We start from the raw sequence: 24499 nt of genomic DNA on the forward strand, positions 1-24499 counted from the left end.
CTCTAGGTGGTGTACGTACCCTTTAATCAGATCCAGTTTTTGAGATTGTTTCCACATGCTTGAGAGATGAAGTAATGTATATGACTCCATCCCTCTCTGGGTTTCCTGTGCCAGAGTGCTGTGGTGAACTGCTGTTGGGGGGGTGACCTCAGAGTTTCCACTCTATGAGAATAGAGTGAGCAAGAACAGCAGGTTTATGTCTTGTCTGTTAAACACACCAGAAGGCATCAAAGGAAAAATCCAAACCTAGAATCAGATTGCGACAGTAAAATATACAGTTGTGTGCTGTACTACTAGAAGTACTGTACAACTGTTCCCTTGGGCCAAGGCTAGTAATAAGCACCACTCCTCCGCATGTGGAAAAAATAGACTGTAACAGCCTCTAGTCCACGTCTTTATTTGAGGTTGAGGTTCAGAGAGTACTGTTATAAGTTGGATGTCATGTTTAGTTTTAAATAAAATGGGGGACCTATGAGAATCCCTGAAGATGGAACATCCAAGGAGATATTCACAGGTCACATAAAATAAAAAAAGGCCATCAGCCCAGGTTAGAAAATTGAGATTAGTTGCATTTAACATTAAACACCAAGGCTTGATAAAGCAAAGGCCCCAGTTGATGATGAAGCCATCAGTAACTGAATATGAAATGGATGATATTCTCCCAAGCATTTATCTGGCATTGAACATCACTGGACTGGACTGACTCCAGCATCAAAGTCGACTTGCCTCCACATGAACTGGAGCGATGCAAAAAGAAGGATGAACTTGTGTCCTCCCACTCTCTCCAAAGATGTCTGCGCTGACATATTCTGGCCTTCCCCTGCTTCTCTCCCTCTGCCAGCGCTCACACATGAGCTTTGTTCAAAGACAGGTACGTTCACCTGCAGAGCTGCAGTTGATTTCCCGTCAGAATGAGTGTTGGAGTGAGTCAGCCCTGCCAGTCCTGAACAATGCTCTCAACAGTCTGTTGCTATCATGACCTCATGCATTTGGTAAACAAAGGCTCGCAGATTACATAGTAGAGGAGAGAATGGCAAGGACACTGGGCTGTACTGTACTTTATTCACAAACAGCCAAAGGTGTGCATCAGTCGCTCAATAAATAAATTAGCCTACTATGCCATTGGTAATATATAAATATTGTTTTAGCAGAAATACCATTTTAAGTAAGGGAGAGTACAAATCACATTTCAAAACCTGATCTTTGAGCATTTATCCATTGCTGAAGGTGACAGCTGACATGTTAGCAGGACCACAAGAGCAGTGACGGTGTCCTTCAAACACTGCCTCACATCTGACTGGGTTATATAATCTTCCTAACAGCAAACTGTGGATACTGAGAAGAAATATGCAACATCTGTGAGTGTGTGTTTGATTTAATCCTTCTAAGCCTGAGTCTGTGCAACTTTCTGGCCGAGTGTGCCTTTGGTCTCATCATCAGAGAAAGCAGATGGATCACTGTTTATATCAAAGTGATAGAGGGGATATTGCTCTTTAAAATCAGAGAGCTCAGGGAATAATACGACCTGAATAGCCCTAATGAATAAAACGTGTGTCCCGTCCTAAATGTCAGCTTTAATAGGAATAACAGCCATCTCCACTACAAGGCAGCCAAAGCAACACTGCCGTATTAATTTTCCTTCCTCTTGTGTTAAAAATAGTAAGTTATATTAGCTTCATAACGTCAAGCACATTCTGCCAAGTGAAACTGCCAGAGCAATCCCCGTTCACAGTGGAAAAATAATTATAAATGATGGCTGGCTCTTGAAATCCTCTCTGTGGGCTTAGTTTTTAGAAAAAAATTACAATTGAAAGAACTGCCTGTATATCTAAACCATTATATAAATCTATTATATGAAGGAGTGGATCCCTCTGGCAATTTTTCTTTTTAGTATCCAGATTAAAAAGTGCTGTACTATGATTACTCAGTCTTTCACAATCCCTCGGGGTGATACATATTTTTGGATAAACAACCCTGAACAAAGTGTGTGTGTAACCAAATCAAACCAAACCAACCAGTTCCCTTCAACGATTCTTCCAAAGTGTTTGGACCCTTACATGCAGTTTTCTAAAGTTTTCTAAAGCTTTAAATTATCGAAGACAGGCACGTTTCACTCCATTCATGTGTTTCAGAAAGTTACAGGACTGACTTGTGATTCACTGGCACCATCTGGTGGTTGGCACAGATGCAATACCAAACAAAATGTCCAGTAGGGGTCTGAAAATACATTGTGGTAAAAATATCCTGTAGGTGGCCTCATCCTAACAATAACCTTATGTACACACGTAAATTCCATTTATTGTAATCCATAGATTATTTAACTACCTATGTAGAGAAGCTCCCATCTAATGCACTTGATCAACACAGTTTATTTTCCTCCAATGATTATAGACTAAAATGAACCTCAGTCCCTCCCAGCATCATATTGCACTCACTACAACACCTTCTCTCCTAAGACCTGTGGGTGCAGTTGGATCAGGAGGCGGCTCAAGAGATTGTTGTCATGGTAATGTTGTCACAGATGACTCACTGTCCCCATTTTCGTCCAGCCTTTGTTTTCTTTGTTTGTTTTCGCCTATACGAAGAACAGAAGGTAGGGTGATGCAAGTGAGCTAAACTGATTCCCACCGTACTCAGTTTGCAGGTGCAATCTGCCATTGTTCTTTTGAGTATTTATTTAAAAAACACTGAACATTTTGGGGAGGAATTGCATAATTTTTATGCTTTTGAATACACAAAAACAAACAAATAAACAAAACAAATAAAAAAAAGACCCAACTCCTCCTCTCAACTTAAGCAGACTTGTATCCGTGTACACTGGATAAGTCAAAACCAAATATGTGGAGCAAATAAAACATTACCAATGAACTAATTTGCAGTTCAATCTAAAAAGGTGTCATCTCACATTGAGAACATTATGTATAATTAATGTGTTGAGCTCCCTCCCCCTGGTCTTTCTTTGTACTATTACATAAATTTAATTACCTGATTTCCATTAGAAAATGCCAGACAGTGAGATTACAGCAGGATCATCTATAACCAAGAGAGGCTAATTGAATAAATGAATCATTCAGGATCCTGAATCCACTTGTTGCTGAATCCCAGTATTTGTTCCTCAGCAAATTAGATTTCATGCGGGTAACCTTTGCATCCTAAAGTAGCACCTGCAGTCTTTGTGTTACAGTTCAATTAGGTTACCACCTTTCACTAATACTACTATAAAATGATGTAGTACTTGTACGATGATACAATGGTAAAATGGCACACATTTTATTGCATAGTTATTGCATGGTATTATCTTCATAACTCAGTAATCCAAAAAGGACAAACAGCCTCAGAAAATTCAGTGCCATTCTGGGTTCTGAATAATCATGAGCCACAGCAAGTGCACAGATGACAGGGACAGGAGGTACTGAAAATTTCCACCAGCTACCGTCCAGTAATGAATACACGATGAGAGGAGTTCTGCTCTTTACAGCAAGTTCACAGATTGGCTATCACACAACGTGGTTATTGAACTGGGATTAATCTAGTTCATTTACGGCCTTTCGTTTATCCTACTACAATGATTAACTGACCTGTTGCTCTTCTGTTTACAGTGTCCTCACACGATGCAGTACTCACACGCAAGCTGCAGGTTGATATCTGATCATGATATGAAGTGTTCATTATACCACGTGGAAAAAAAAGATGAGCTAATGGAGATTTTTATTACCTGTCAAATTGTAGGAAACGTAATTTATGTTTGCTGTCATCACTGTCATCGCTCAGGCTATTGGCAGTGCCATACAATGAAATCATTAATGTACTAAAAAAAAAAAAAAAAAAAGACATTCACATTGTAAATTAGTTTGATATAAAACAGTACAGCCAGAAGTGAAAACATACAACAACTATGTATTCTTGAACATGGACTCACTTTTGCATTAAAACCATATCATATGGGTCAAAACATAATTTTGAAGCAGGGTATATAGACACTGCAATTGAGTGTAATAAAATTAAGATATATTTTTTCATAATTATATCCTTTTTAAAAATAAAGGTGAATGTTTTGTTCTTACTTACGTCAATATAGTGGCAGGGAATTTTGGAAAAATTTGTTTTGGTGAATAAACAGTTAGTTCCTCATTTGACAGACTTTATGACACTTATACCCCAGCTTGGGGAAAATCCCTTCCTTTTCATAGCTTTTACCATGTGGTGATAATTGAAAAGACATTATTTTCTGTCATGCTTATGGTCATGGGACTATGAACCAGGTTCCTCCCAGACTCCATCCAAAGTGACTCTGAATTTACAGCACTGACTCCAGATGTCACATGCAGTGGTTAGTGGTCACAGATACCTGCTGAATGTTTCCACCAAATGCGAAAAGATCTCTCCAGCCCTAATTCATCATTTGCTCACAAGCAAAATGAGTTAACTATGAACCAACTTAATCTTTAACCTGATGACCTTTCATTGTAGCCACCTAATGAGGGACTATTTTACTGCTGTTTTTGCAAATCAGTGCAATTAACAGCAAGTATCTTTCTGTTAAAGGGGATAACCAGCATAAGTCTGAGTCCAAATAGCTGGACCAGTTTTGTATTAGTTGGTAACTAATAATTATTTTGGAGTTAACATTATTAGACACACGTTTATTTACTAAAATATGTTCATGTTTAACATTAGCTACTTTAGCTAATAAAACATAAGTCTGGAATAAGCTAGGCCAGAGGATGTAAATGAATATATTAATTTTATTTAATACAATAATTTAATCAATACAAATTGTACTGTAATTTATTTTTACTCCACCTTTTTGTGCTGGAAAGTAAATTACAACTATTTTGTGTAATGTAATAATTCTTGTGAATTATTTTGAAAGTGCAACCGGAAACCGCATTTTCGATGTTCTTCCCGGACGCTCTGACGCTGCGTGCGGTTTTACGTCAACGTAAGGGATCTATGACAAAAGCGAGCAGTGAGGTAGTGGTCCCCGAAACATGTCTGTTTTCCCCCGGGTTGACATGCCGAACAAGACCGGGGATGGAAATCCCCCTGCCGCTTAAATCAGCGATTTACTGCGCCGCGGCGAGTCAAGGGGAGCGGTAAAGCAAACAGAGGCAACCGGGCATCTTTGTTTATTCAAGAGAAGATGGCGGAGTTCTCGCCCGTCCTGCCGATGCGGGATGGAGGAGGACGATTTGGTCAGCCCATCTTCCCTCGGTCCAGGTCCGGTTCTGAGTCAGAAAGCGAACTGTCCCAGAGCCTGGCCCGGACCAAGATCCGCTCGTACGGAAGCACAGCCAGCGTCACAGCCTCTCTGGGGGAGAAGTTCATAGAGCATCGGGTTTCAGACAGTGACACCCTGCAAGGGATTGCTCTCAAATACGGTGTTACGGTAAGGTTTGCTCTCAGGCACTGCAGTGATAGTTGGGTTTGATGTTCACCTTTACAGGAATAATCTGATTGAAACTGAAATCAGGGGGAAACGAACTGCATCATCAGTGTATTCACTGACAGGAGGAGCCATCCACAACATCACGCCCATTTGCTTTATTATATGAATAAAATACTTCTGTGTTCATTGATCTGTAGGCACATTATAGTTTGATTCCCCCTTTAAAATCAATTAATGGACCTAATTAAACCTAAGGCCAGAAGTGCCTCATTAAAGCCCGTTAGCAGTCAGTGTTGCAACAGCCTGTGCTCGTAAGAGTTTCAGCATCAATGAAAACACATTCAAATCCTTCCTGTATTTCACTTCACTTAGTGGAAGGGGGCCTTCCGTGATTTTACTTTTCACAACATGCGCCGTGATTACTGAGGTGAAAAGGGGTGGCAGGTGTGAGAGCTCACAATAAATGCAACACGATCTTTATTATAGATTGTTTAGAAGTAAGGAGGTGGATAACAGAGACAGACAATATTCCTGCACACAGCTGTCAAAGTCAGAGAGAGATGTGATTTGTGACACAGTGATTTTGTGTGAAGGGTTTATGTGATAGGCACGGGACAAAAAGAGAAGTGGTTTTGGTCGTGGTGGTAGTCACAGAGAAGCAGCATTAACACTGTCCTGTTTGTTGTCGCCCTGATATGTCAGATGGAGCAAATCAAGAGGGCCAACAAGCTGTTCAGCAACGACTGCATCTTCTTGAGGAACAGCCTCAACATCCCTGTGGTGTCAGAGAAGCGCTCCATATTCAATGGACTGTCTCTGGAGTCCCCCGACGGGGACAGTGAAGCAGCATGTCAGGAGGTAGATGCACCTTGTATTATGACGCAGGATATTGAGGGACCCTCGCCAACCCCTTCCCCGCCCCCCGAGGACTCCAAACCACCCCAGCCCCAGCCAGAGGAGCTGTCAGCCAAAGACTTCTTACACAGACTGGACTTGCAAATCAAACAGTCAAAGCAGGCTGCACGCAGGCTGAAAGAAGAGGAAGTAAGGTGAGGTGATGAAAAAAACCAACTGCCAGCTGCTCCGTCTTTTCTGTGTTGACGAGAACACGCTTTGAGACCGGGCTGTGAACGCTCACTGTGGCCTGGATCAGCGCCGTCCTAATGGTCCAATCACACTCGTGCTTGTCGAGCAGTCAGTTTGTGTTCATTCTGGGGATGAGCGCTGACTTTTGCTTCATTTAAATGATGGGAACCTGTCAGCAGCCGCTTCTTGGTTCGGTGTTGTCCACTTAAAGATCAGGAACGCTGAGTCATCTTTTCTGCCTGCCAAACTGCGAGTGTTGTTACCATGTTTGCAGGATTTACATTTGTACACTGAAGCCCAGTATCTGTTGTTACTCTTCACAGCCCCCTTTTTCCAAAAAGCAGATGATCTTCTCTCGACGGGACTAAGATCACTTTAGGCTCAAAATGCTTGTAGGAAATGGGCCCTTGACTCTCGTCTCTGAGCTCAGCAGGTCACTGTCAGAAGTTCCCGTCAGCAGGAACACATCAGGGTTTTCCAGACCTGATGTACTAGTCAGATGCCACGTTATGCAACAGTCAGGCATTTAAGCAGGAGGTCTGGCTTGCTAAAGCAGGACTGAGCATGTCTTCCTGACGCTGCATGTTGAGACAGGGAGCTCTTTCACGTCTGCTCGGTAGTGAGGTAGTAATGGATACCTGGCATTCACCCATTCACGGAGAAATAGGCTTTGTCTGTACTATCAGTTTATTCAGGACTGCAGCAGTCTCCTCTACAGATACATGCACCGTTTTTCCACTTCAGGCTCTCTGACAGTATTTTGCTGGTACTGTTGTGTTTCCAGAGCGGATACAGGCTCTTATGTTAACGTCCTTCCTGTCGGCCTCGGGGTAACATTACCTGACTGCTCTGGCAGCAACATCAGCATTAACTATCCATTATATATACTTTCTGTTACCACTGTTCTGTCACCATGTGATATATATACTTCATATACTATATATACTTTACATATACTATAAACAAACTATACAAACTATACTACTAACTATACTAAAAACCACATTTCAAGCCCTTCATAGGACTATCTTTATTATCATCAAGTGATAACCAGTTGATACTTGGTCCATGTTTGAAGTACTGCTTAATATTGTGAATACTGTCTGTCATCGTTTCAGAACAATATCGTTGCAAGTATTTCATTATGATATGGCCATTGACTGCTTAACATTTCCTATTAATAACTCTAGGCCTGTGTTTTGTTTGAGCGAGGCACATGCCTCGATTAAATGTGTAAGATAAGGTTTTTAATTTCTCTTTAAATGTTTACCCACAAGCTGAAGCTTTATGTTAAGCCCAGTGTCTGACTCCAGCCACGTCTCTGTTTGTTTAGACAAACAGAGGCTTGCGTCGTTGTTTCCACACAGTCCCAGAGCAAACACAGGCCGTGTGCCTGTTTGGCTTTCTCCTGAGAATGAAACAAACCTAAACCTAAACTGTAGGGAGCAGTTTAATGGAACAGCTGGTTGAAACATTTTCCCTAGAAGATCTTGTATCTTTATCAATCTCATGGATTGATATAATAACTATGACACCACTATGGATTTACATATTACATGTTTTAACCTGATGGTGTAGCCACATCCTTCCCCAAACTTGGTAATCAGTAATGTGCAATCCTGCAACTTGCTTTTATAGTCGAAGACACCCTTCCTATCACTTCTATTTATTGTAATCCTTTGATCTCTTTATTCATGCAACACAAAAACTGGAGTTATAAAATGATGATAAAGGATAATTAAAAGAAAAGTTTATGAGGATATTAGGGTTATTAAAAAACACCCAATAGCTGTTGTTCTGTCAAATTCTTGTGACGTTGTAAACATACCCCTAGGAAATTGGACCAAGTCTTATTCTCTGTTTTGTCCAGTTAAACAAGATCTAAAGTCTAAACTTCAACTTCACCAAAGTTCATCTAAATGTAGATATAGCTAGAGATTTCTTGCTGACACACACACTAACTAAAGGGCAAGATGAAATGCACAATTTACTTAAAGGTGGTTCAAACAGCTGAGTAGTGTGGGATTAGACAGGTTTGCCCTCCACTGCATCCCTAAAAGAAATCAATAACTTTGGAATCTATTTGACCAATTAGCTTCCTCCATGAAGACTTTCTTAGACCTTTAAAAAGATTGATTCTGTGCTCCTGCGGGACGTTTTTCCCGTCAGAGGTCTACTGTGTGAGAAAATCCCCCACATTATAGCAACTTTCTTTAAGCATCCTACTTTTACTGCTCTCTCTCCTTTCTTCAATTTCTATTGCAAAGTGATGGTGTAAATCTGTTCTTTCCATCCTCTATTGATTTTGATCCTTCCGTATTTCATCCCTTAATTAATAAAACCTCTCAGCAGCTACACTTTTCTATCTCAGCCCTGTGAATCATTTGGGCATAGACAATAGCTCTGATGGTGACTTGCATTTCTGAAGTAGCCTTTCTAATATTGCTGTAAGTTTAAAAAAAAAAATCTTAAACTTTATGATGGGGCCCAAGACATTGGTGTGTTGTAGTGAGAGGCCCGTCTCTGGCTAGACGAGTCCTCAGCTGTGACCGAGAACAACACAGGCTGTTTGATTAGCCTCATCCATTATTCACACCCTCACCTAGACGCTGTGGTGACCTGTTAAGCATATGGAGAAAGAGTGTGTGTGTGTGTGTGTGTGTGTGTGTGTGTGTGTGTGTGTGTGTGTGTGTGTGTGTGCAATTATGTTAAAATGTGTTTCCACTGTGGAAAAGTTCCAAAAAATTAAAGGTTGTAAATCTTTTTCTCATTTGCAGGAGCAATGAGGAGAACTACACGGCCCCCACAACATCATACCAGGAGATATAGAGGAAGTCTGTTTACCTGAAGCCCGGTCTCAGACACACACACACACATGCACACGCACACACACACGAACACACAAACACACACACAAACACTACCAAAACGTCCTTGTTTTTTTTTCTTTCCTTTTATGTTGTTTGCTTTTACCAAACCATGTTGAACAAAAGTGTCATGTTTGCCTTTTATTTATTGATATGCAATTATTATGACGTATATGATTATTATTGTTTTGTACAGTTTTAAAGGGAGACTTAACAGCACAGAGGAGCAATCTGATATTAATAGCATCAGAACACCTGCCCATCCACTCATCTTATGCTTCTGAAGCTGCTGTACAGAACCCACCTGCTGCATACGTTCACACACACACACACACACACACACACACACGCATACACTCCCAGACACAGAGCGCTAAGCAATTCCAGAAGGATTAGCTTGTCAGACTTGCTAACTGCTTCTGATGTTCTCAATCCCCTCCTAGAATAGTATCATTGGGAAGCATATTCAGGCCTTCCTCATCAGTGTTTACCCTGTATGAGCACACCGCAAACAGAGGCGGTGGATGGACTCAAGCCTTTGCTCCATTTGCCTCATAGAAGCTTTGTTTTTTTCTTTGGGAACTGAAGGGACTGCTCTATTTTTGAAGTGTGAATGCATTATTTATGTGTGTGGAAAACTGTCTGTAACGGCTGTTTCATTGTGCTTTTAAAATTCAATTTGGTTTTATTTGAGGAAAAATAAATACGTATTTAAACCAGACATGAAGATGAAAGTGTTTTCATGACAATGCAGCTTCTTGTGGGCATCTTGGTGTTCTGTCGGTGCTGCGTCTTTATCACAGTTGAGTACACACGTAAAGAAAAGGCAATGTTTTAATTGCTTTTACATTTTAGGAAAAAATCACAAATATTTACATTTAAAAATACTTCATCTTGTGTCTCTACAGAGATGTAAATGTTGAACTCACAGAGACATGCAGAGTAGATGATACAGACATTGCCCCCTAGTGGGCCCCAAGAATTACAGCAGAACAGAACAGGAGTACGGAGGGCACTGACATGATACACAATAAATATATTTTCGGTAAATAAAAAGCAAGAATACATTAAGATCTCACATATATACTGGAAAAAAATTAAACAGAACAGGCTAAGACAGGTTACACATAATGAGTACAATTTGATATATGTGTATTTTGTTGCAAAAAACAAAACAAAAAAGTTCTGGAAACAGGAGTTGATGACAAAGCTACAGCATCATACTCTCATAACATTCATTTCTCACAGGAGTTGGGTTGGAGCAAATGCTAGCGTGTGAGTTTGTTACATAAAATATTTTGATTTCTCTCAGTAATTCTAGCGATTATTACTCTGCTATCTCGGCGTGCAAATATAATCAGTTAGGGAGCTGTAAGGAGTAAATACTGCTTTGTTGATAGTACTATTAAATCCCTTTTCTTGCTATGTGTTGGGAATGTCTGGGAGGGCAAACAAGTTCCCCTAAGCAGGTAGTTTTGAATACACGGTATATGTTTCACCATGCCATGGGAAATAACTGTAAATAGTCAGGGTTCTGTTGGAAATCTTAGTGCCAAATTCAGTCTTGTGTTTTAGGCCAGAGGCGGGGTGGAGGACGGATGACAGCGTTACAGACTGCTGTAGATCCTCTTGATGGTGTCGCCCTCGTCCTTGGCGATGATGCCCTTCTCGATGTAGGAGTCGACCTGCTGGTCCATGAAGTCCTTCAGCTTGGACAGGTCATAATCTGGAAAAATCAGACACAGCAGATGAAAGGATTACGAACTGGAGAGGAGGAAGATCATGAGGCTGGAAGGATAGATCAGACATCAAAACCTTGCAAGCACCGTCTCCTTAAGATGACACACCCAAACAAGCTGTAATCGGGTCATTCATTATCACCAGGGATTAGGGTCAGAGTTAGCATGTTTGTCTGGGGTTAAGAAGATAACACATAGGAGCATGAAATAAGATGGCCAAGATATCACAGAATGAAACACAATTGTTACACCTCTTATAGTGAAATGATTCCTTGTACCCAATTCAGTTTCAGTGTACTTTCCAACATCAAACCAGGTTAATGTCATGTAGTAAAAGAGCGTGATGCACCTTTAAAAACTATATTAACCTTTCTTGAAGCACCATTTGTATTCATCTTGCTTCAGACAAATCAGTACCATAAGGCCACAGTAGGATGTGGCTATATTTAGAGACGAACATCATCTAACTCTGTACTATCCATCACGGTAACAAATGAGTTTCAGTGTGCAGGCAAACAGCTGCTGCACCACTCCTCTGACGGACTCTGAATAAAGGAGGAGCAGAAGGACAGAGGACAGCTGGAAAGTCACACAACAACCTCTGCACCTTCCTAATGACATTTCATAGCTTTTATTGCATTGCTCCAAATGATAGTTGCTTCTGCCGATGACAAACATGACGTGTGTGAGGGATTAAGAGAATGTGATTAGAGACTGCACTGCTTCTCTCAATCTTGGCTGTGAGGAGCCAAGAGCCGAAACCAGGATGTTGCCTCAATGTCCATCTGCTCCTTTGGCTAATCTGTGTAGTGTGTAGGCGTAAACACACATACACACACACACACACACATATATATATATATATATATATATATATATATATATATATATATATATTTAAACAAACACACACAGAGAGTCCTCTGAGATTGTCCTAATGGGTGCTTCTGGTAGAGTAAACACAATAAATGGCTCATCGCCTCCTCTGTTACTATGACACTGTTTTTTTGGTTGAAAAGGCTTTTGTTCTCCTCCAGCTGTACTTTGTCTGAAGTACAGAGAGAACAAGGATGAAGAGAAACATATAAAGCAGTTTAATATGGTACATGGAGTGTTAGAAAAGTGGGCCCTGATGGGGAATCATTTTAGTTATTCACTATGTCTATGGGAAAATTGGGTAATTTGGGGAGCACAGTTTGATTCTCCGTGTGTCTGTTCTGAGACCATTATCTGTCTCCTCTGCCCAGATCACTGACAGGCAGGCAGGGAGGTTCCTGTTGTCCCAGACAACCACTTGAATGCTAATGAGGTGTCCTATATAGAGCTAGGTCGGAGATGAGCACCAAACAAAACTTCCCTGCTGCTCCGGCCCCTCTGCTCGCCTCCACTCTGCAGCCTCATAAGCTTCTTTCTTCCATATTCAAGATGCACTCAAGAATCTAGGTCAAACTTTATTTTTTTATCTCTAATTCCTCTGTGTTTTAAATGCTTTTTTTCCTGACTCGCTTAAGGCTGATTCGACTATTGATTGGCTCAGATTAGATCAGGCCGGTGAGGATTGGCAGTAAATATAAATCTCACTGAGCTGGAACTGTTGTTTTTTTGTCTGAAATGTCCTACTGTGATGATCATCAGTGGACGGATGCCCTGGATAGTGAGAACTCATTAACATTTCATTCTCTTCTGCTTAATTAAGCACCACTGGGCATTGATTTTACACTGAGGAGAGCTCAACAGCAGGCTTCTCCTGATAGACGGGTGCACTGTTGTGTGTGACACTGCCACAGTTTTCACAGCTCTGCAGACTGATGCAGTTTATGTGTCATACACTGAATGCTGACATTTACAGTATGGGTAACACTGTAAATATAAATACCCACTCACAAATACTATAAATCTTGCGTTGTTGTGATTGATATGGAGCAGGTTAAATATCTATGGCTACATCTACTTTTCACGCACAGTCACGTACGTGCACATGAAAACATGCCCAAATGCAAACAAATGTCGAGGAACAGGTAGGAGGGAATACATCAACAGGCCTTTATTTCTCTGAACAAGGCAGCTGTATCACGAGTAATTAGGACAGGACTCATCAAGAATTATCCATATTCATGAGATCTGGAGTGAAGCATCTCTCCTGGTATCCCACGCTTATTTTAATTGCAAATTGAGGCTAACAAAAGAGGCTTCAAATTTTCTGTTCTCAAGTACGTCGTGTCAGGCCCGTCTGTGACCCACCACAGTTCAGTGACGAGATGAAGGTTTGCAAATGAGGGTGTTTTCTTGTTCTGGCTCTTAAAGCTCAGCAAAGATTGGAGAGGGAGAGCAGTTTTGAGTAACTGCTCTGCACACACTGATCACTCAGCTGACACACACGATTCAGGTCTGCATTTTAATAAGGGCGTATGTCTCACCATCTTTGCCTTCCTCTTTGTTGTGTTTCTTCAGCCACTCAATGTTCTTCCTGATGGCCTCCAGATAAGTCTCTGACTTGCCGGGCCGATCTGAAGTGACGAGAAGGAAGAAATGGAGAAGAAGGAGACATGAGAATCATCTAAACATTTTGCATTAGTTCTTCTGTAGTACATTAGCACTCAGAGGAGCCTGTAGTTTCCACTCAACAGGAAGACAGTGCTATCTCAGACTTATCATTTCCCTACACCACTAAATTTTCCTGGAGCGAGACTTATGCATTACTTTTTTACATTTCAGTTGCAGTGGGAAAATGCTGGAAGCCAGAATTATACTTTTATATTAAACTAGCAGCACATTGTGACACTCAGTGTGGGTACAGTGGTTTATATACAGTTTCAGTTAATTCAAGATTAGACTGTTGCTTAACCACAGATTAAATTTGAATTATACCATATGCCCTATTTTCTCTAAAGATATTACATTATGCAACTCAGTGCAGCCTGAACACACAGATAACACTGTTTTTGTTGACATTGCTCAGGATCAGCATTACTCTGGTGGTAATGCTGCTCTAGGTTTCATTTTTCATTTCGTTTTTATGCGTGTCTGTGTGTGTATTTGTGTGGATTAGACTGATGAACAGAGAACAGCAAGCTTTCGTGTTTTACTGGACTGGCCTAGTTCAGGGACAAACAGGGACTTAACTATGGCTGGCCTGGACTGCACTGTGTTGTTTATGTCCTGTCAGCCCTGCCGAGTGAAAACAAAAGGTCTGAAATGAGACCTTTCACTGAGGTGGAGTGAAGAACATGTTTGTTTCATTGGACTGATGTGGTGGGAATTTACTATATTTGAGAATTCTGAATTTATTGTAGACTTTTCACACACACATAAAAACAAAAAACAATAAAACCATAATGCCAAAAACAACAACAACAACAAAAAACAAAGAGCCATTAAATTGACAAGGCACACAGGACTGAAAAAATTGTATCAAACTATTTTAGCAAATGATCAGATCACTAAACAAAAAGCTTTTCATGTCTCCACTGCTCATCAGGACTGAATTGTGGACTGACTGGTCTCAGTTGATGGCTGCTCCTTGGTCGAGTCCTTCAGGTTCTCATATTCCTTCTGCATCTTGGCGGCCTCAGCCTTGGTGTTATCATCCTCATCCATGTTCTTGCCTGTACAACAAAATAAATAAATAAATGAAAGGACATGGAGCCTTACAAATGCTGCTCAGTTGCTATAAGCAGTGGTTCCGCATTTAGAGAAATACGGTTTCTAACAGAGCCTACTTAACAAATTACATATTGTTTGTTTAATCTGTACAAAAACTGAAATTTGAAAATGGACCATGGCCCACATAAAACACAGAACTACCTTTTATTTTTTTTTTATTTATTTTATTTCATTTTATTTTTTACATAGATTTCATCTTTTGACTAAAACAGGCTGGCTGTTTCTCTCTGCTTTCAGTCATTAAGCTAAGCTAAGCTAAGCTAAGCTAAGCTAACTGGCTGCTGACTGTAGCCTTATAATTAATGGACAGATCTGAGTCATTATCAGTGGTATTGACCTTCTCATCTAACTCTCTGCTTACAAGCAAGCAAGCACAAGCAGACAGCAAATACTTCCCAAATGTCAAACTATGAATAATGTCAAACTATAATAAGACTAATATTATGTATTTTTGTATTGGGTTTTGTCCTAGACCTGTGTTTCATGTCATACACCTCTTTCTTCCCTTGCTTCCTGTCTGTTACTACACTGTCCTCTCTAATGAAGGTGAAAATGTCCACATTATCTTAAAAAAAGGTGGATTTTTTTTTTGTTAATGAAATGATTCCCATAAATATAAACAGTGGCAGTTAAGTCTATATAGGTCCACAGAGTCCCATGTATTAATCACATCTGACCATGTCAAATACAATCATATGGTTTTATTTGACATGTTTGAGGGTAACTTCCGAAGCTGTTTACCGTTGAGTCCAGTGAAGTCAGGAGCCCCAAGAGACTTTCCCAGCTTGTTCTTGGTCTGCATGGCTATCATGGCATCCAGGTTCTCTGCAGATGAGTGAAACAGGCCAGACATGTAGATTTAGATGTGAATCAGCATTATGTCGTCATCTCACTCTACAGACGATTAATGGAGACCTCTTGAGCCTCTTGTTCCTGTGTGACTCAGAGGGTGATTATCAATACAAAAAGGCTTCCAACTAATTAATGAAAAGAGGGTATAAGAGTATGACAACAGTGATAAACAAAGCCTTGTTTTTTCCCCACTGTAATTTTCAATAAATTATTTAAGCATTCTAAACTGGACATTACAGCAAAATCATTATGGGAATAATTTATCTACTATTCAATTTAATCGTCCTCAGGGTGTTTTACTACAACTAGTACAGTGGGTGGGGTATTATTATGTTTTTCATGAAGGGATTAGAAAATACGAAAGACCCCAAATCAGTCAGGGAATGACACCAACAGATCATATGGCTCAAAGGGAGTTAAAAGACAACTAGTCCTCTCTGGATTAGCAAAGGGTTAAACATCATGTGGAAGCAGATGTTCAGGAGATACACATATCCCACAGATCAGCTGAAATTTCATCCTCTCATTTAGCATTTAGAGGCACTATTTAACATGTGATTCATAACACCCTCGAATGTCGTCAAACACAGCTATATGGACATCTTCAAATGTTAATCAATGTAGAATTGTGGTTTACTATATTATCATTCATCATCTGTTCATACACCAGCCTCCACTTATAGGTGCCTCACAGTAGGAGTTTTAGTTATTGACAAATACATGAATAATCATTTATACAAATTCATTACAGTCTGTTATAAACAATTTATTAAATATAGCATGTTCATAGTTCAAGTATAGTATTATAGTAAAGTGCTACTCAAGTTCCTAAGAAGCACCTCTCCTACTAGCTGCATTACTATTCTGCATAACTTAACAAATATTTTGAAATTATTTACTTTATGCAGAGAAAATATGATGACAAGTCAGAGCAGGGGAACTGTTTCTTCTGACTTTAGTCCAGATCTTAAGGGAGTTTCACACGACAGTGTTGGACATTAGGACACAAGCCCAACAAAGAGAGAAGAGAAACAGAAGGCTCAGCGCAGCGCCGTAACTGAACATCAAGGAGCCTCACAATTTCATCTCCCATCTACATTTGCTCTAGCCTCCTATTATTTCTTATTATCTAACCATCTCACTTTCTCTGGTGCTTTCTCTGTGTATCCAAGCCGCCCCCTCCCACCTGTAGCACAGTGGAAGCCCATTATTTAAATCCTCTCCCTTCCCCATCTACATCCCTCTCTTTCTATCTACCTACCTTGAGGCCTGCATCACCCTGAGGCAGATTACTGTCGATTGACAGCTGTGTGTATTCAGTTGTGTACCTGGGTGACTCATCGGAGTATCACAGCCAGTTGGGGGTGGAGGCGGGAAGGGGGGCATTAACATGTTGCTAGGCAATGGTGTTCCGTACGTCCTATTATCTCCTCACAACCTATACTACCATAAAGCCAAAGGGGTTGCCTAGGAAACTCACATCTTGAGTAATGTTATATGCTTGTTTTGTTCTTGTGCATAATGTCAGCAGTGGTCATTTGCTCAGCGGTATAGGAACCAGCTGCTGCTCGGGGTCATCTGAAGGAGTATTGATTAATCCCTCTCCAGCTTGTACAGCTAATACTTGAATGTGGCTTTTATAGTGGGACTATAAATCTATTCCTATTTTATTTCTGATCTGTGGTAAATAGGTGGGAGTGTTGAAACAATTAGTTAAGAAATCGGTTAATAGAAATCAGTCATTTGTAAAAGAAAAATGCCGAACAGTTCCTCAGATGTGAGGATTAGCTTGTTTTCTGTGTAAAGTGATTTACAGGGATCATTATGGATTGCTGGATTGAAAAAAAAAAAAGCTATTTGAAGGCATCAGTTTGGGCTATAGAAACTTGTGATGGGCATATTTCACAATTTTAACATTTAACCGAACAGTTAATGAAAAAATAATTGTCCAATAAGACAGTTTTTATAAATAACTAATATATTGTTTTTATAAATATCTTATTATTATTTATGTGTAATATAAATAGCACAACTAAATGCCCTTCCATTAATAATCTATTTGTTCTGCCTGGGCCTGAATGTCATTTGAACAGAGAGCGATGTTGGCGATGACAGCTGTCCCTTACAGGTTCCTGACCTTTCTACTGACTACTGACGTGATGGCTGCCCATAAAAACCAGCCTGGTTACGTAGGGTGCCCCTGACACTAATCTGTCTGTGCAGGCTTCACACTTCGCTGCACTGACTGAAGGAAACATTAGCTTGGCTGAACACACAGGCCACAATCAAAAACACACAGAGACAGAGAAATGCGTACACTAGTTGGCTAATGCAGTGGCATCATTGAAACTTAAATTTTAAATCTTTCATCCAAATGTTGGCCTCACATATATGACTCAACATGGTTGAAGTCAATATCACAATGTTATTAACATATTTACTGATATATATATCATGACACAGTAAATGTTCACAAACCACACAAATTAAGTTAATAATATCACAATAATATGATCATATAAACATGACACGATGCCACAGAAAGTAGAAATGATCAAATAATCTGAAGTCAAGGTCTAAAATGCCAGTTTCTATGGGAACTTTTCTTAGATCTGTCAACAACATCAGGACTGTGAGGTGTGAATGGAAGGTTTGGAAAAAAATAATAAATCGACCTTGAGTTAAGATTATCTTGTATTTAGTTAAACTACTGTTTCAAAAACGAGCTGTCATGCTAAAAATGTGCAATATTATCAGCCTGTCCTACATAATATTATTTACCACAAATGCAGTGAGGGCTGTGGCCTCTATTACGTGATTCTATGTCTCACGTTCTGGCGCTGAACGTCCCCCGCTACAAATACACAGTGCTGGTAATGTGTTATGTCTTACCAAGATAGGACACCCCCTCCTCTGGCGTGATGGTGCCGTACTTCACCATCATCTTCACAAAGTCAATCAGCGTCTTCATGATGGTGATCAGTGTCTCCCTCTCCTGAGTGTCCTGATCTGCAACAGCAAATCAGAGGGCAAGTTCAGCCGACCAGCATCCAGCACTGATGTGTTTAATGTAATTGGTTACCACAGTGTGAATGTTACCACATGTTGTTTGACTGTGGGGTTCTTGATGACAGGATTATAAATAATTAAATGTGTGTGTGTGTTTGTGTGCCTGTGTGTATGTGTTTAATCTGCACTTCCTAGGAAGATGTGGTCGGGGAAACAAAGGAGGACGAAACAAGCACTCATCCTTAAGAACAATATTGCCATGACAACCACAGCTATCTAGTCCTGTTCTTCATCTGAAGAACTCCTGTCTTTGGACAGAGGATGTCAGGCAATGGTTTTTGTGGCCCTGGTCTAAAATGTCGCAGCAGCCTCGGGGTGTGTTTGTGTTTTTACCTGAGTTGAGGCTCCTGAGCAGACGGTAGAAGTTGGGGAAGTACTGCAGGTCCTGGAGCCCATCTTCAGGGCTCACCTCGTTGCCTTCCTCAGTATCTTTGTCCCAGCTGTTGTCTGCTGCGTCCACCCTGTCTTCTTCTGCATCCCTGTCCACCTCGTCTTCAATCTCATCGTCATCTTCTTCCTCCTCCTCCACGTCGTCATTGTAGCGGCGCCTGGGTGGCTCCCATGTGTCCTGGAAATGCCAGAGTTTTTGTTGTGGTTGTTTTTATTGATGGTTTTTATTGTTATTTATGTTTACCATCACTTCTTTGCAGGTTTTACCGTGTTTGCGTCTGAACCCTGGTCGTCCTGCTCTCCCCTGGTGTCTTGGTCATTGCTCTCAATGTCCTCGATCTCGTTGTTCTTGGCGTTTTTAGTGATGAGATCCTGAAGAGCCTCGGCGACCTGGTACTCCAGAGTATCTGCCTGACTATCTGTGATCTGCAGAATGACGAAGAGAGAGGGAGACAGACTGAGACCAGTTCTGTGTGGTAGAACAGAAGAACGTGTATTGATTGTGAACCTCCATGCATCACTGTCACCTCAGGGAGTGATTTGGACACAGCCAAACTACTTATTGAGTGTCAAAGAAGTAATTCACATCCAATATCATGGAACAAAGCACAATTCACACATCTCTGCCTCTCCCAGTGAGGAAACAGAGCACGCAGAGAGAGAGAGGAAGAGTTCCCATTGGGAAAATGTCACGCTGCGTGCTGTGTTGATTGAACGGCAGAGTACAAAGAATACAAAGTCCCAACCTACCAGCCCCAGTTTGAGCAGTTTGGAGACGATCCTGTCGAACACCCCTCGGTCATCCTCCTCGTAGATCTTGTTTGCAATCTTCTGGACGATGTCCTCTGCTGTGAGCGGAGTGCCGTCGACCTGACGGAAGCTCTCTGGGTCATCTGAGAGGAGACAACACATATGTTATCATATGTAACAAGCTCATTAGCTGTGTGGAGGTATTTGACAGGATATATTTTTTCAGTTACATCAAATTGACAATATTCTTGAGTATTTTAAAAAAAACTTTTTTTCATTTTCCAACAAACAAACAGTACAAACTCTGTGGGAGATTTCATGCATCCATCTTTTCTGCTCCTTCTCCTTCTCTTCATTGTACGATGAAACCTGGACCTTGAAGATCTCTCATTAATCCTCTCCTGTCTAGTCCTCACATTCAACATATCTCTATCTGCATTACTAAGTAAGAAGTGTGCAATTGTTACAGCTTGACTCTTACATAACGCCCCCGCCTCAACCCCCGCTGCTTCACATGGTCCACACACGCAATAAAAATAAATACTCTTGCCTGTATTGGCAGGTTGAATCATCAGTGATGTACTTTACCTTCAAACAGCAGGCCCGTTTCTGTCTCACTCACAGGAAAAATGACATGAAACCCAGACTACTCTCGCCAAATTTAGATGTAGCGTAACCTGATGAGCTGCTTGTCATTGCCGGGCTGACTGCGTGAATCGATGAAGTGTAGCACTCAGCTCTTTGCGTCTGAGTCACCTCACCTCAGACACTTTGCTTTATGCTGATGATTGGAGTGAATATCAAATTACACACGCACACAGTGAAATGTGTGCTGATGAAATCTTTTGTGTTCAGAAATCTACCCAGATGTCCAACACATAAATGCATTTTGAACGAGCTCACAAATATGAAGTCAAAGCTAATTGATGAACAATACTGGGGCCAAAAAGAGCGACAATAGGATACTGGGGATGGAGTGAGTGCATCTTTACCATTGTACTGTTAATACATTTTTCCATACGAGATGGAGATGATATTTGTGTTGAAAAATTCAATCCTGTCTACAAGTCTTCTGTAAAACGACGCAGTGGCCTAGCATACGCTTTCACAACCGCAGTGTCTGAGAGGGAGAAGATAATCTTTCTCTCCGGCGTGCACGTGTTCTGCCTTTGACTCTTTCTCTCTGTCTCTGCTTATCCCCATCATGCACACGTGTTTCCTCTGACTACTCTTTCTTAAAATGTCTGCCTGGTGTCCTGCCAGTGATAGAGTGGAGCGTGCAGCATGAGGCCTGCCCTTGGCGATAGGGGAAAAGGTCGCATAAGCTCACACCCAACGCAGAGGTCAGTGGATAACCCACTGCGTCTTTGCCAGCAATGCCGGCCCAGGGCCTGTTAGGACAAGTTGGACGGTGACAGGTGTGCGTACCCTGGTACTTGCCATCGTCCATCCCGTTCTTAGTGGAGTCGTAGTCCTCAGCCAGACGTCGGCTCTTGGTGGAATCTGATTCATCAGGAACATACTGCTCCTCCGTCTTGACTGGTACCTCAGCGTTCCCCTTTGATTTCTGGCCATCAGCCAGTGACTTGAGCACAGTCAAGTCATCACGGTCCTGCTCTGGCTCCGTGTCCTTGGAGGCAGCGGGACGCCTGCTCTCTGAAAGGCAGCAGAGACAAAATGATCACACCGGAGAAATGCTCGCGGTCAGGATGAAGTCCTCTCATGTGAATGTGGTTCTTATAGTTGTTATTTCTCAGTAGAGATGACGCTTGTTTTACTGGAAGTGCTGCAACATGAATCCACTCAGCAGAGGAAGCAAAGTCATTAATTGATTGGAAATAAAGTTTCCTCTTACCAGCCGACTGGACCGCAGCCTTCACGCTGTCCGCCTCAGCAATCTGGAGAAATGACAAACATTAAACAAATAATTTCCACCCAGGATATAAGCACTGATTGATAATGTTTGCTGGGCTAAAAACTAGGTTGTTTGACAAGTGACTATAAAGCCCATCTGGCCGGATATTGGATGAGAGAACTAAAGGCTTACCTGCTCTTGTAGTGGTCTTTCTTCTGTCAACTGTCTATTGTACACAGTTTTATCTGCAACAGAAAAGATGTAGTAATTACTGAACCAGTGGCTCAAAGCAAATTTTGTAGGTTACACATGTAAATTGCAATTGTACAAAAAAACAACACATTTCTGATGAGACAATGCACTTCTATTAAAAAGTGTAACAATTCAGATTTTTTTTTTTTTTCCCCCCCACTGTTATTTCATCATAGCTTTTGCATCTATAGCTTTCAGACTTCCATGTGATCGGTCCTGCTCTCCCAGCTCACCGAGGCAAAGGCAGATCTTAATCGGATTATCAAACAAAAGATTAAAGTGCGGCGAAAATAGATCACAAGCGGCCTAACAGGCGTCCAGGCCAGTCGCTGCTGAGCTGGAGCTCAACTTTAAAGGCGCTGCTTTTTGCTGTTTTTGTTGGTCAACAAGAATCTTACATTGGGAGCTCCTGAAACGGTTCACAAGTCATTTTAAATCCTAAACAAAGGTGGGAAGAAATTGCCAAAAAAAAAAATAAAATAAAATAAATAAATAAATTCCAATAATATGCCTTTAACTGCCCCTACATGTAGTGTACAACATGTAATCATCAACATCTTTGTAGAAATTCTTATATTTTTAATGTTTTTCAGTGATTAAATGATGAACCTTATAGTAGCCCAGGCACCATGTGCGCTGAATGGAGAGTTGTATGAGCTTATTGCACTTTGTGGCGTTTGTAAAATCTCCTTTGTAATCACTGACTGCCCCCGGTGACAGCTTTCGCCAACATTTCTACAGTACAGTGCAAAAATAGCTTCCCGGAACAAGGTTGCTATTATCTCATGGTTAGAGGCGATGGCCAACTCACCATCCGTTGAAGCTGTAGGTGTCGGGAAAGCAGAGATCTGGCTCACTACATTCAGGGCTAGAAGCTGGAAAAGGACGAAAAGGCCGATGTATTTTGACGCCATCCTGAAATAAGCTGTCTCGGAGTGTCCAGGAGAAAGATATCTCCTGGCTGTCTTGCTGCCTGTGGTCTGGTTCCCTCCTCCAGGAGTAAAAGTGCTGAATGTGTGGACAGCTCCGCTCCAGCCGGCCGCCGGCTCTGAAACTGCCGCCGAGGGTGCACCTTAGTTACCCGCTCTGTCAGACGCGCCGGGCGGGGAGGGGCTGGCCAAATCTCCGCCGTGCACTGGAGCTGTTGACGAGCCGCGGTGCTGAAACCAGGTCACCTCTCTGTAATTATAACGAGATAAACAGGGAGGCTCTTCAAGCCCCGTGTGAGCTACAGCATCACCTGCCAAGGCAGTAATAGAGCCCTCTACAACAAGACCTGCCCCCTCTGTCCTAACAGAGGAGGAGGGGACCACTGCAAAAAATGTCCATCTTACCAGGGCACTTCAGAGGATGTTGAGTCCTAAAAATGTGATATTTTCATTGTTAATCAGGGGAAACAATATAGGCTACGAAGGAAACAAAAATATTTAACATAGTGCCAAAAGATTTAAGAATTAGTTGAGATTGGTTGAATCAACATTTTCCAATTCAATTCCTTGTTTCTTTTTCAGAAAAATTCAGAAAGATCATGTGAAATAGCACTGCAATTATTCCAAATCATTTGCTTACTGTTCACCCATAATATTGGCAAGTGTGCAGGAGAGTAAACAAAATGCTGAGCTGCATATTTTGCATTTTATTTTAATTTTTTTTTTTTTTTTTGCAGCGTTTGAGCAGAAAGTCCACCCATTCCGTGCGTCACACACAACCTGCGTCATGGTTGTAGATCTTCCACTGCCCAGTCAATAGCAACCCTTGATAAAACAGCAAACAATTAGGCACATAAACAAAGGGGGAGACATATTAGGCCAGTTTTATGACCGCTTTGCTCTCATAAGATCAATGTAGCCTATTGCCAATTAGATAGGCGTACATCTCTTGTGCATGATTCTGCAGCTGTTATTAGGTTCACTTTCCAGTGGCCTTTTGGTCCCAAAGTGGGGCTGCTAACAAAATGAAGGGGTTTAATTTCACATTTCTTTTATTGCAGAAGAAAAACACTTTGTTTGATTAAAGGTCTTCCATCTCCTAACCGATGATACTATAATAGCAATAGAAAGGTCTTCTAATAGGGGTTCCGTAAACTACAAAATTAAATGTCATCATGAAAAAGCTGGTGATCTACAGTGCATTAACCACATATTTAATTTCTCACAGGGTGAAAGGAAGAGGTGGGGGATGGGACTCATTCACAGCCGGCTCTCTGGATGACAGGACACAATCATCTGGTTTATGAAGGCCTCATGTCTGAGAATAAAATGCACCCTGGTCAGTGACTGGACGCTCAGAGGGATCATTTCACCTCACACCCTACATTTGTTTGTCATTATGACAAGCAGTAAAGAGCAGTAGAGATGATCTCTTCACTTCAGTGCATTTCCTTGTGGTAGCGGAGCAAGTGATTTAATGCTGCTCACTGTCAGTTTCCCCACACAGTGTGTAGGAGGAGTGAAGTTTTGTTAGCCCTCTGCCTGTTAAGATTTAGTATCATGTTGGCTGGCTGTGCGCCCTGTGTGTGTGTGTGTGTGTGTGTGTGTGTGTGTGTGTGTGTTTTTCTTGAGTCTATTACAGTTCAGCTTGCTCTAAG

General features: G+C 41.3%; 2 protein-coding genes across 3 annotated transcripts; one reads left to right on the top strand and one right to left on the bottom strand.

Annotated features, from left to right (window-relative positions):
• The first annotated feature begins 4924 nt into the window (after positions 1-4924).
• lysmd2 (LysM, putative peptidoglycan-binding, domain containing 2) lies at positions 4925-10063 on the top strand. Its single transcript, XM_071489036.1, has 3 exons — positions 4925-5389; positions 6092-6438; positions 9253-10063. Exons 1-3 carry the CDS (start codon positions 5144-5146, stop codon positions 9302-9304), a joined length of 645 nt encoding a protein of 214 aa, XP_071345137.1. The 5' UTR covers positions 4925-5143; the 3' UTR covers positions 9305-10063.
• Positions 10064-10158: 95 nt separating this feature from the next.
• On the bottom strand, positions 10159-23142 carry scg3 (secretogranin III). Of its 2 annotated transcripts, none has more exons than XM_071489034.1 (12): positions 22724-23142; positions 21853-21905; positions 21661-21703; positions 21234-21461; positions 19806-19948; positions 19323-19481; positions 18999-19233; positions 18489-18605; positions 15486-15569; positions 14579-14686; positions 13499-13588; positions 10159-11068 (listed from the first exon to the last, which is right to left on the bottom strand). In XM_071489034.1, exons 1-12 carry the CDS (start codon positions 22824-22826, stop codon positions 10950-10952), a joined length of 1482 nt encoding a protein of 493 aa, XP_071345135.1. In that variant the 5' UTR covers positions 22827-23142; the 3' UTR covers positions 10159-10949. The 2 variants fall into 2 exon arrangements, with proteins under 2 accessions (XP_071345135.1, XP_071345136.1); XM_071489035.1 differs by having other exon boundaries at positions 21246-21461; positions 22724-23137.
• Between the last annotated feature and the right edge of the window lie 1357 nt (positions 23143-24499).

Source organism: Trachinotus anak, unplaced genomic scaffold, assembly GCF_046630095.1.
Source record: "Trachinotus anak isolate AG129_WGS33_773 ecotype Australia unplaced genomic scaffold, CSIRO_AGI_Tana_v1 ptg000011l, whole genome shotgun sequence".
Classification (NCBI taxonomy): Eukaryota; Metazoa; Chordata; class Actinopteri; order Carangiformes; family Carangidae; genus Trachinotus; species Trachinotus anak.

Coding starts and splice junctions, on each gene's coding strand:
- scg3 (XM_071489034.1), bottom strand. CDS start 22,826: ATGGCGTCAAAATACATCGGCCTTTTCGTCCTTTTCCAGCTTCTAGCC. Junction 13,589..14,578: donor GCAGCCATCAACTGAGACCA/GTCAGTCCACAA, acceptor TCGTCACTTCAG/ATCGGCCCGGCAAGTCAGAG. Junction 11,069..13,498: donor CAAAGAGGAAGGCAAAGATG/GTGAGACATACG, acceptor TGATTTTTCCAG/ATTATGACCTGTCCAAGCTG.
- lysmd2 (XM_071489036.1), top strand. CDS start 5,144: ATGGCGGAGTTCTCGCCCGTCCTGCCGATGCGGGATGGAGGAGGACGA. Junction 5,390..6,091: donor CTCTCAAATACGGTGTTACG/GTAAGGTTTGCT, acceptor CTGATATGTCAG/ATGGAGCAAATCAAGAGGGC. Junction 6,439..9,252: donor CTGAAAGAAGAGGAAGTAAG/GTGAGGTGATGA, acceptor TCTCATTTGCAG/GAGCAATGAGGAGAACTACA.